This window comes from Mustelus asterias, chromosome 11 (assembly GCF_964213995.1).
Source record: "Mustelus asterias chromosome 11, sMusAst1.hap1.1, whole genome shotgun sequence".
Classification (NCBI taxonomy): domain Eukaryota; kingdom Metazoa; phylum Chordata; class Chondrichthyes; order Carcharhiniformes; family Triakidae; genus Mustelus; species Mustelus asterias.
Window position 1 is genome coordinate 3,362,756 of NC_135811.1, and position 12,554 is coordinate 3,375,309.

Consider the following 12,554-nt stretch of genomic DNA (forward strand, 5'->3'; position numbering starts at 1 on the left):
CTGCCAGAATGTGCAGATACAGAGTGATTTGGGTCTGAGTCTTCAGGATAATAAAGCAGTACAGTGACAGCACAGGCATTACTAAACCTGGAGATTAAAGTTTAACACTTCAAGGACTGGAGCAAGATGAAATTGGCAGCTTATTCTCATGTTTATCTCCAGACCTTGGCGCCACCCAGCCCTTTATTCAACAATGTATACACGCTTTCTGCAACATACAAGAACCACATTATAAAGGACACAAATATAAACTTGGAAATGAGCTAAAGGTTCATTCTCAATTACTTCCTCCCTCCTGCATGTTCCTTTTCTCTTGCTTTCCAAGCTCTCTTTCTTGATTTTTACCTTTCAACTATGCTCTCTTTTCTCTCTCTTGGGCTTTCCCCTCATTCTATTTCTCCTGGCATGTTCTCACTCTATTTCTCACATTTGCTCTTTCTCTCCCGCTCAAAGCACAAGTTGTTTCATAGTGTCTGTTTTTTTCTATATATTGTCTTGAAGTGGGCTGAATTGTGGATTCCATGGCTATTGCCTCCTGACTTCTTATTCTGCATGACTGATCCTCGAAAATGAGCATTATCAGGCAGTTTGGTGCATCACATTTTGGACAAGCAATGTGGAAATTGGACATGGAGAAAAGAGCCTTTTTAAAATTTGGCCCAAACCTTTAAAAATTGTGATAGGTAACATATCTCTTCAACTCATTTAGATTTGGTCGCTGCATTCGAATAGGCTGGGAGAATGTTTACACACAATAAGGACAGAAGATCGAGTTTGGTCGGTCGCCATTAACCCTCTGCTGAGGTAAGGTGGGAATTTCTGGAATAAGTTAAAGTGAGATTGTGTGGATGTTTACTTACATAATTATATATTATGTAAATATTATGTTTATATTAAAAATCTTATGTCTGCATACATTTCCTGTCACAATTTTATGGTGCCAACTATCTCCCATTCTAAATATCTATTTTGTCCATGCAAACACATCAGTCTAATTCCATTGACTGGCCGGCAGGTCCCACAAATTGTTGAGGATGCTCTCTGAAACATTAATCAACTGTCAGTTTTTTTTCTTCAGTAATTGACATTTCTAATGCCGCAAGTAATGTTTTAAATAAAATTCAAAAATAGCACATTTCATAATTTTAATACCTTCATTAAAGTTTTATTTGACCTTTATCTTCTCCCATGAGTTGGATTTAATATTTTTTGCCCAGAGTTATGACTCTGTAAACAGAGTTTGGTGCATCTGAGAATGTACAGTGTTTCTAATTTTCTAAAGCATCTCCGTGCCACTTAGTCAACTTTTTGCTTAGTAGGTTTTCAAAAATTTAATTTGGAAAGAAGCGAAGGTGTAATTACAGTGTATTACATTGGTAATCTCCATTATGTATGTAGACACAGGAGTTTATAATGAAATATATAAAATAGGATGTGTGACTTTGAAATTGGAGTGGAATTGTGTCTGTGTGCCCGGCCCCAATCATTCCCCAGCCCTCTGACCTTGCTTCACCTGAAGGCTATGTTTGGTCCTCATTCTCCATTTGAACAGGAGATTGACCGGTTCTTACCTTGCTGCTCACCTTCACCACTGAAAATAGATTTGTCACCTAGGTTACCGTTCCCTTTCTCTTCTCATTTATTTTAATAAATTCTGTACAAGTTGTAGTAGAGAAACTGTAACACGGCGGGGGTGGGGAGGGGGGGGGCGGTGGAGGCGGCAGCTGAGAGAGTTACTGAATCTGATAGTGTGAAGAAGCAAGATTTATAGTATCTTTCATGCCTCGGCCAGCTCTTTGAAAGATCTATCTAATTGCACCCTTTCCTCATAGCACTGTAACTATTTCCTTTTTAAGTACTTATTCAATTTCCTTTCGAAGTTACTATTGAATCTGCTTCCACCACTCATCCAGATCAGAACAACTTGCAACATTAAAAAAAATCCCTTATCTCCCCTGTGTTTCTTTTGTTAATTACCTTAAATCTGTGACCTCTGGCTCAATCCTCCTGCCAATGGTAATAGTTTCTCCCTATCTACCCTAACCCTTCATAATTTTAAACATGCCAATTAAATCACTCCATAATTTCTGTTCTAAGGAGAGCAATCACGGCTTCTGTAGTTTGTCCATGCAACCAAAATCTCTCTGGCTGGGGAGAGTACTGAGCCTCTCTATGTGAGAAAGCTCAGTTAAGCTCGGGGAAGATCCACTCAAGGCAGTGTGCTTGATGGCAAAGTGGATTGCCATGATGTGGAGATGCCGGCGTTGGACTGGGGTGAACACAGTAAGAAGTTTAACAACACCAGGTTAAAGTCCAACAGGTTTATTTGGTAGCAAAAGCTTGTGTGGCTTTTGCTACCAAATAAACCTGTTGGACTTTAACCTGGTGTTGTTAAACTTCTTAAAGTGGATTGCACCAGGCAGGTTAACTGCCTTACAGATCCAGGTCCAGTTTCCCTGTTTTTACTGGGACAGTGATTGGGATGTCAGGGTTGGCCTCTGTAGCAATTGGCAGGGTAGGAGTCACAAATTATCATCTGGTCGCCTGCTCCTGACCATCAACCTCAGCTTGTGTGCATGCCTGTGTTTGTGAATGGCTGTATTTTTGTTAAGAGTACGTTCAAGCTGAGCAGCGAAGAACAAGATGGTTGAAGGGGGTCGCAATGCAAACAGTATGGATGAGGGTAACTATGAGTAATGGGCAAACTTCATCTCGAATATGTACCATGGGAAGAAGAGGGACAAAATATCAAGAAGATAATTGGGGAGTCTGATGGCTAGAAACTGAACAGCATTTGTGGAAGTCAAACTAATATTGTTGTTCAGGGTCTGACAAAAAGAGTAGCATCTTGATTGGCCCAAAAGTTGAAGAAGGAGCATTGTTTTTCATTCATTGATGTGATGTCAACATCACTGGCAAGGCCAGCATTTACTGTTAACCCCTAATTTCCCTTGAGAAGATGGCGGTGAACACTGCAGTCTCTGGTGTGGATACTCCCACAGAGCCGTTTGAAAGGGAGTTCTAAGCTTTTGACCCAGAGATGATGATATAATTTCAAGTCAGGATGGAAAGAAACTGGAGTCTGAACTTGCATCCAATGAAAGACTGCTTAATGTGAGGATTGCAAAGCATTCTGAGATTTAATTTTTCATCTTTTCAGGAACCAATTCGTAAGAAGCACTGGATTTACTTATTTATTTTTCATGTATAACTGTAAGCTGAACGAGAGAGTTGAATAACTTTATTAAGGAATCTGTACCCTCACTGACCTCTTGGTAATGTGGACCCATGTTTTCTACTTATCTGGTGAACAGAAGGTGAAAGGATGATGTACACACTCGGTCAGCCCTTTTAAGGAGTGCCCCAAATGGAATCTGTGTGCTAAGATAACATGCATGCTTAACAGCAGTAAATCTCCCATGGCACTGATCTGACCACCTGCACTGCTCGCTCGTGTCACCAATATCTCCCTTGTGTCCTCTAATAGGTTGAACCTCAACCTGAATGTTGTGTGTGTTATGTTATATGTGTTATGTGGCTCCCTTGACTGCGTAAATGTGTGTGTATGTGCGTTTTTGTTAATTCATTCGTAAGATATGGCCATCGCTGGCTGGCCAGCATTTATTACCTGTTTCTAGTTGCTCTTGGAGGGCAGTTGAGAGCTGTGGCTCTGGAGTCACATGTAGGCCAGACCAGGTAAGGACGGCAGATTTCCTTCACTAAAGGACGTTAGTGAACCAGATGGGTTTTTCCAACAATCGACAATGGTTTCATGGTCATCAGTAGATTTTTATTTCCAGATATTTTTTATTGAATTCAATTCCACAATCTGCGGTGGTGGGATTCGAACCCATGTCCCCAGAACATTAGCTGAGTTTCTGCATTAATAGTCTGGCGACAATACCACAAGGCCATCGCCTCCTTTGCGCGGGTATCATTGGCGCGCCTGTGCTCTCCTCTTTCTTTCTCTCTGGCTCTCACACTCTGACGTTTTATGGCAGTTAGCACACTCCCTCTCTGGTGCTCTTTGGCTCTCCTGACTCGCTGTGGCTCCATCTTTCTGTCCCGCTCTCTCTCTCTCTCTGTCTGGCTCCTATATTTGCTCTCTCACTGCTACTTTCCCTCAGACTCCCATGCGCGGTCTCTCTCCGACTCTCGTGGATTCTGTCTCTCCGACTTTCGTGCTTTCTCTCTCTCCGACTCTCTTGCTCTCTCACTCTGGCTCTTAAGCGCGCTGTCTCTCTGGATATCGCATTCTCACTTCCTCTGGCTCTCACACCCTTGCGCCCTCTCTAATTCTGACACTCCCACGCTCTCACTGGCTCTTGTGCACTCTCCCTCTCTGTTCTTATCCTCTCTGGATCTCACTCTGTCTCTGGTGCCCGCGCCCCCTCTCAGGCGGCCGCGCCCCCTCTCAGGCGGCCGCGCCCCCTCTCAGGCGGCCGCGCCCCCTCTCAGGCGGCCGCGCCCCCTCTCAGGCGGCCGCGCCCCCTCTCAGGCGGCCGCGCCCCCTCTCAGGCGGCCGCGCCCCCTCTCAGGCGGCCGCGCCCCCTCTCAGGCGGCCGCGCCCCCTCTCAGGCGGCCGCGCCCCCTCTCAGGCGGCCGCGCCCCCTCTCAGGCGGCCGCGCCCCCTCTCAGGCGGCCGCGCCCCCTCTCAGGCGGCCGCGCCCCCTCTCAGGCGGCCGCGCCCCCTCTCAGGCGGCCGCGCCCCCTCTCAGGCGGCCGCGCCCCCTCTCAGGCGGCCGCGCCCCCTCTCAGGCGGCCGCGCCCCCTCTCTGGAGGCCGCGCCCCCTCTCTGGCGGCCGCGCCCCCTCTCTGGAGGCCGCGCCCCCTCTCTGGAGGCCGCGCCCCCTCTCTGGAGGCCGCGCCCCCTCTCTGGCGGCCGCGCCCCCTCTTTGGCGGCCACGCCCCCTCTCTGGCGCTTGCGCCGGCTCTCGCGCCCGCGCCCCCTCTCTGGCGCCCGCGCCCCCTCCCCTCTCTGGCGGCCGCGCCCCCTCTCTGGCGGCCGCGCCCCCTCTCTGGCGGCCGCGCCCCCTCTCTGGCGGCCGCGCCCCCCCTCTGGCGGCCGCGCCCCCCCTCTGGCGGCCGCGCCCCCCCTCTGGCGGCCGCGCCCCCCCTCTGGCGGCCGCGCCCCCTCTCTGGCGGCCGCGCCCCCTCTCTGGCGGCCGCGCCCCCTCTCTGGCGCCCGCGCCCCCTCTCTGGCGCCCGCTCTCTGGTGCCCGCGCCCCCTCGTGCGCCCGCGCCCCCCTCGTGCGCCCGCGCCTCCCTTGTGCGCCCGCGCCCCCTCGTGCGCCCACGACCCCCTCGTGCGCCCGCAACCCCCCTCGTGCGCCCGCACCCCCCCTCGTGCGCCCGCGACCCCCTCGTGCGCCCGCGACCCCCTCGTGCGCCCGCGACCCCCTCGTGCGCCCGCGACCCCCTCGTGCGCCCGCGACCCCCTCGTGCGCCCGTGCCCCCGCTCGTGAGCCCACGCCCCCCGTGCGCCCGCGACCTCTCCCATGCGCCCGCGCCCTCTCCCGGGCCCCTGCGCCCCCTCCCGGGCCCCTGCGCCCCCTCCCGGGCCCCTGCGCCCCCTCCCGGGCCCCTGCGCCCCCTCCCGGGCCCCTGCGCCCCCTCCCGGGCCGCTGCGACCTCTCCCGGGGCGCCGCACCCTCTCCCGGGGCCCCGTGCCCCCTCCCAGGCACCCTCTCCCGTGCCACCGCGCCCTCTCTCGTGCCTCCGCGCCCTCTCCCGTGCCTCCGCGCCCTCTCCCGTGCCTCCGCGCCCTCTCCCGTGCCACCGCGCCCTCTCCCGTGCCACCGCGCCCTCTCCCGTGCCACCGCGCCCTCTCCCGTGCCACCGCGCCCTCTCCCGTGCCACCGCGCCCTCTCCCGTGCCACCGCGCCCTCTCCCGTGCCACCGCGCCCTCTCCCGTGCCACCGCGCCCTCTCCCGTGCCACCGCGCCCTCTCCCGTGCCACCGCGCCCTCTCCCGTGCCACCGCGCCCTCTCCCGTGCCACCGCGCCCTCTCCCGTGCCACCGCGCCCTCTCCCGTGCCACCGCGCCCTCTCCCGTGCCACCGCGCCCTCTCCCGTGCCACCGCGCCCTCTCCCGTGCCACCGCGCCCTCTCCCGTGCCACCGCGCCCTCTCCCGTGCCACCGCGCCCTCTCCCGTGCCACCGCGCCCTCTCCCGTGCCACCGCGCCCTCTCCCGTGCCACCGCGCCCTCTCCCGTGCCACCGCGCCCTCTCCCGTGCCACCGCGCCCTCTCCCGTGCCACCGCGCCCTCTCCCGTGCCACCGCGCCCTCTCCCGTGCCACCGCGCCCTCTCCCGTGCCACCGCGCCCTCTCCCGTGCCACCGCGCCCTCTCCCGTGCCACCGCGCCCTCTCCCGTGCCACCGCGCCCTCTCCCGTGCCACCGCGCCCTCTCCCGTGCCACCGCGCCCTCTCCCGTGCCACCGCGCCCTCTCCCGTGCCACCGCGCCCTCTCCCGTGCCACCGCGCCCTCTCCCGTGCCACCGCGCCCTCTCCCGTGCCACCGCGCCCTCTCCCGTGCCACCGCGCCCTCTCCCGTGCCACCGCGCCCTCTCCCGTGCCACCGCGCCCTCTCCCGTGCCACCGCGCCCTCTCCCGTGCCACCGCGCCCTCTCCCGTGCCACCGCGCCCTCTCCCGTGCCACCGCGCCCTCTCCCGTGCCACCGCGCCCTCTCCCGTGCCACCGCGCCCTCTCCCGTGCCACCGCGCCCTCTCCCGTGCCACCGCGCCCTCTCCCGTGCCACCGCGCCCTCTCCCGTGCCACCGCGCCCTCTCCCGTGCCACCGCGCCCTCTCCCGTGCCACCGCGCCCTCTCCCGTGCCACCGCGCCCTCTCCCGTGCCACCGCGCCCTCTCCCGTGCCACCGCGCCCTCTCCCGTGCCACCGCGCCCTCTCCCGTGCCACCGCGCCCTCTCCCGTGCCACCGCGCCCTCTCCCGTGCCACCGCGCCCTCTCCCGTGCCACCGCGCCCTCTCCCGTGCCACCGCGCCCTCTCCCGTGCCACCGCGCCCTCTCCCGTGCCACCGCGCCCTCTCCCGTGCCACCGCGCCCTCTCCCGTGCCACCGCGCCCTCTCCCGTGCCACCGCGCCCTCTCCCGTGCCACCGCGCCCTCTCCCGTGCCACCGCGCCCTCTCCCGTGCCACCGCGCCCTCTCCCGTGCCACCGCGCCCTCTCCCGTGCCACCGCGCCCTCTCCCGTGCCACCGCGCCCTCTCCCGTGCCACCGCGCCCTCTCCCGTGCCACCGCGCCCTCTCCCGTGCCACCGCGCCCTCTCCCGTGCCACCGCGCCCTCTCCCGTGCCACCGCGCCCTCTCCCGTGCCACCGCGCCCTCTCCCGTGCCACCGCGCCCTCTCCCGTGCCACCGCGCCCTCTCCCGTGCCACCGCGCCCTCTCCCGTGCCACCGCGCCCTCTCCCGTGCCACCGCGCCCTCTCCCGTGCCACCGCGCCCTCTCCCGTGCCACCGCGCCCTCTCCCGTGCCACCGCGCCCTCTCCCGTGCCACCGCGCCCTCTCACGTGCCACCGCGCCCTCTCACGTGCCACCGCGCCCTCTCACGTGCCACCGCGCCCTCTCACGTGCCACCGCGCCCTCTCACGTGCCACCGCGCCCTCTCACGTGCCACCGCGCCCTCTCACGTGCCACCGCGCCCTCTCACGTGCCACCGCGCCCTCTCCCGTGCCACCGCGCCCTCTCCCGTGCCACCGCGCCCTCTCCCGTGCCACCGCGCCCTCTCCCGCGCCACCGCGCCCTCTCCCGCGCCACCGCGCCCTCTCCCGTGCCACCGCGCCCTCTCCCGTGCCCTCGCGCTCGCGCCCCCTCCCCCTCGCGCCCCCTCTCCCTCGCGTCCCCTCCCTACCGTGCTCGCGACCCTTCCTGCGCTCGTGACCTCTCCCTCTCGCGCCTTCTCACGCGCTCCCCGCTTCCGCGCGCTCTCTCTCTCGCTCGCTCTCCCCGCTTCCGCGCTCTCTCTCTCTCGCTCCCTCGCCCCACTTCCGCGCTCTCTCTCTCTCGCTCCCTCGCCCCGCTTCCGCGCGCTCTCTCTCTCGCTCCCTCGCCCCGCTTCCAGGCTCTCTCTCTCGCTCCCGCTCCCCGCTTCCGCGCTCTCTCTCGCTCCCTCTCCCCGCTTCCGCGCTCTTTCTCTCTCGCTCCCCCTCCCCGCTTCCGCGCTCTCTCTCTTGCTCTCGCCGCTTCTCCCAATTTCCGCTCTCTCTCTCTCCCCGCTTCCACTCCCTTTCTCTCCTCCCATTTCCGCTCTCTCTCTTCCCGTTTTTGCTCTCTTCCTCTCTCCCCACTTCCGCTCTCTTTCTCTCTCTCCTCGCTTTCGCTCACGCTCTCTCTCCCCACTCCCATGCTCTCTCTCTCCCCACTCCCGCTCTATCTCGCTCTCTCTCTCTCCCTGCTCCCGCTCTCTCTCTCCCCACTCCGGCTCTTTCTCTCTTCTCTCTCCCCACTCCGGCTCTTTCTCTCTTCTCTCTCCCCACTCCCGCTCTCTCTCTCTCTCTCCCCGCTCCCGCTCTCTCTCTCTCCCCGCTCCCGCTCTCTCTCTCTCTCCCCGCTCCCACTCTCTCGCTCTCTCTCCCCGCTCCCACTCTCTCGCTCTCTCTCCCCGCTCCCACTCTCTCGCTCTCTCCCCGCTCCCGCTCTCTCTCTCTCTCCCCGCTCCCGCTCTCTCTCTCCCTCTCTCTCCTTGCTCCCGCTCTCGCTCTCCCCGCTCCTGCTCCTGCTCTCTCTCTCTCCGCTCCCGCTCTCTCTCTCCCCGCTCCCGCTCCTGCTCTCTCTCTCTCTCCGCTCCCGCTCTCTCTCTCTCTCTCTCCGCTCCCACTCTCTCTCTCTCTCCCCGCTCCCGCTCTCTCTCTCCCCGCTCCCGCTCCCGCTCTCTCTCCCCCCGCTCCCGCTCTCTCTCCCCCCGCTCCCGCTCTCTCTCTCCCCGCTCCCGCTCTCTCTCTCCCCGCTCCCGCTCTCTCTCTCCCCGCTCCCGCTCTCTCTCTCCCCGCTCCCGCTCTCTCTCTCCCCGCTCCCGCTCTCTCTCTCCCCGCTCCCGCTCTCTCTCTCCCCGCTCCCGCTCTCTCTCTCCCCGCTCCCGCTCTCTCTCTCCCCGCTCCCGCTCTCTCTCTCCCCGCTCCCGCTCTCTCTCTCCCCGCTCCCGCTCTCTCTCTCCCCGCTCCCGCTCTCTCTCTCCCCGCTCCCGCTCTCTCTCTCCCCGCTCCCGCTCTCTCTCTCCCCGCTCCCGCTCTCTCTCTCCCCGCTCCCGCTCTCTCTCTCCCCGCTCCCGCTCTCTCTCTCCCCGCTCCCGCTCTCTCTCTCCCCGCTCCCGCTCTCTCTCTCCCCGCTCCCGCTCTCTCTCTCCCCGCTCCCGCTCTCTCTCTCCCCGCTCCCGCTCTCTCTCTCCCCGCTCCCGCTCTCTCTCTCCCCGCTCCCGCTCTCTCTCTCCCCGCTCCCGCTCTCTCTCTCCCCGCTCCCGCTCTCTCTCTCCCCGCTCCCGCTCTCTCTCTCCCCGCTCCCGCTCTCTCTCTCCCCGCTCCCGCTCTCTCTCTCCCCGCTCCCGCTCTCTCTCTCCCCGCTCCCGCTCTCTCTCTCCCCGCTCCCGCTCTCTCTCTCCCCGCTCCCGCTCTCTCTCTCCCCGCTCCCGCTCTCTCTCTCCCCGCTCCCGCTCTCTCTCTCCCCGCTCCCGCTCTCTCTCTCCCCGCTCCCGCTCTCTCTCTCCCCGCTCCCGCTCTCTCTCTCCCCGCTCCCGCTCTCTCTCTCCCCGCTCCCGCTCTCTCTCTCCCCGCTCCCGCTCTCTCTCTCCCCGCTCCCGCTCTCTCTCTCCCCGCTCCCGCACTCTCTCTCCCCGCTCCCGCTCTCTCTCTCCCCGCTCCCGCTCTCTCTCTCCCCGCTCCCGCTCTCTCTCTCCCCGCTCCCGCGCTCTCTCTCTCCCCGCTCCCGCTCTCTCTCTCCCCCCTCCTGCTCTCTCTCTCTCTCTCCGCTCCCGCTCTCTCTCTCTCTCCGCTCCCGCTCTCTCTCTCCCTGCTCCCGCTCTCTCTCTCTCTCCCCGCTCTCTCTCTCCCCGCTCTTTTTCTCTCGCTTTCTTTCCCCTTTGCTTGCTCTCTCTCACTCTGTCTCTCTCTTTGCCCTTCTTGCTCATGTCTCTTTCTCTCTTTTCTGCCCCCCTCCCTTTTCGCCCAATTGCTGCCTCTCCTGTCTTTTCGCCCTGTCCTCTTTTTTCTCTCCTCTCTTCCCTTTCCTCCTTGCCTCATTTTCCACTCTATTGTCACTATTTTCCCTGCTTTTTCTTTTCTCACTCATTTTGACCATCGCTCTTGCTCACACTGTCATCTGTCTTTTTCAGTTCTGTCTCTTTCAATCTCTCTCTTTCACACTTTGTATCTGGACATTTATTCCTTCCACACTTTCTCTGTCAAAATATTTTGCCATTGTTTTTCCCCTTGTTCTTGTGCCATTTGCTAGTGGGTGACTGCGATCTTTTTGATGTGAGCTACCACCCAGCTGGCTGCTTTGAGTCACTCACCCATTTTATTAGGTACGGCGCCTCTTTACGTCTTTCTGATCTTTTTTTTCTCTGGCCTGGCTTCTCTTCCTCACAGAGCCGGTATCAGAAGTGATTAAACAGATCGTTAATTCTTCAATATGATGGTTGATATATTAGAGCTGAACAAAGCCAGACCTGTCAGATAACAGACACCTTTCCACATTACCGTGGTGCCGTGGGTTAATTGAAGTTTTCCTGGATAATGGTGTCAAGATGCAGGTTAAAAGTTTTCTTCTAAATGAAAATGTCCATTTTTGAGTTAATAAATCCAATAACCTAATCTTTACGGAAAGTTTTTATTTTGCATTGTAGTCAGGAAGTTGTGATCATGGGTGTTATTGGCCACCACACAGGTTTCTGACAAGAAATTAATATTTCGTTATTTGAGGCAGGGATTATAGTTGACAGAGCTCCTGCTTCTGATCCTTACACTTTCTGCAAAGTGTGGGGCGTGTCCCTCATATGGGTACAGGATCACATTTGGCCATGATGCCCTCCAGAGTTCAGTTGGCCACCAGCAGTTGCCCTCTGCACTGTCACAAGCTTGGCTTCTTTGACATGGTTCTCAGGGGCTGATGCCGTTACTAGATTTTTTAATTAAATCAGCCAGTGAGAGAATGCTGCCACCAGGAAAGGAGAGAAAATGGGGAAAATTAGCTGATGTATGACTGACATTAGAAGCTATCAGCTTCATAACTTGTCAACTCTCCATCCATTTCTTATTGCTCTCTCTCTTTCTCATGTTTGTTCTTTCTCTCTCTCTCTCCTTTCTCCTCCACACTGGCCCATTCCTTTCTGACCCACCCTCCTATCCAACCCAGCCTCCTCCCTGATCCAACACATCTCTCTCTTCCATAGAATGCCAGGATTGGGATGGAGTTGTTTATCCAATGTTCTCTGTTTCTGATCACTAATCACTGACCCCTCACAGAAACTGCGAATATGTGTTTCTATGAATAAGCGGCCTTCATGAATGTTGCTGAATGGTCAGACACCCTGCCAACACAAAGCAACACTGGCCATGTTGGCGAAGTACCCAGATGGTACCTGATATCCCACCTGCCAAGCTTGGTATTCATCTGCATCTTTCCCCCTCCTAATACTTGCAGCCTTCTTGAGTAAAAGTATATTTTCAACTTATGCATCCTCTAAAATTCTGTGCTCACCTTGTACACTCCCATGTGAAAGTACCTGGGATGTGAAAATGTGACTTGATTCATTGAGCTTGCTCAATGTCAGACTATTTTATCCATAAGGGAGTGTTTGTTGTGATAAACCTGTCAAACTGCAGACTTTCGCTTCATAACGTGGCTGAGTGTGCATGTACATTACGTCGTGTGATACTGAATCATACATAATCACAGAGTTCTAAGTTGCTTTGTGCTGAGTTATTTGATCCGAGTAGGAATGGCAAGGATTGTCAGGGTGTGGGTGTGTGTCTTTGTAGGACTGCCCACACTTCTTTGAGGTACTTACGAGGATAATAAACCAGCGATCCTGCTCCTGATCACTAATCAACCACACTTTGGTGTAAAGAGTGTGAATGTGAGATAACATCATGCTTGAAGTGATGCACATACAGTCAAATAGCCTGCTGACTCTTGCGGTGTAGTTTCACACATGAGAATTAGCCACATGGGCGAGATAGCAGACGATATTGTGGAACTACATTGCCCCATCGACCAGAGAAGAGAAATTTGGAAATGGGTGGAGAGCCTGCGTCGGTGGATGGTTTGGTGGGGTGGTGGTGGTGGGTGGTGATGAGAAATGACTTCATGGTTACATTTGAGCTTCTTGACAGGTTCCCTGCTAACCTTGTCGTGTGTGGCTGCTCCTTTAAGAATTGCCCGAGTAATAAACAAAAGCGAGAGTTCAAAGATAACTTCACAGCGGTGAGAGCTGCGTGCTGCCGAGGGAGCTTTTCAACATAGACAATGGGGCAGTGACGGGTTAAGAGGGAAATTAGAGGGTTTTGAAGGTTTTGCCAGGGAGGGGTCAAAGGTTAGAA

The 12,554-nt window shown here is 58.1% G+C and overlaps 1 protein-coding gene across 3 annotated transcripts in view; it reads left to right on the forward strand.

Annotated features, from left to right (window-relative positions):
• Positions 1 to 12,554, forward strand: part of fbxw4 (F-box and WD repeat domain containing 4) — a 143,089-nt gene that overhangs the window by 30,668 nt on the left and 99,867 nt on the right. For all 3 annotated transcript variants that reach the window (XM_078223026.1, XM_078223029.1, XM_078223027.1), the window contains exon 5: positions 710 to 804. In XM_078223026.1, the coding sequence (XP_078079152.1) occupies positions 710 to 804 (95 nt within the window). The remainder of the gene's footprint in view (positions 1 to 709; positions 805 to 12,554) is intronic.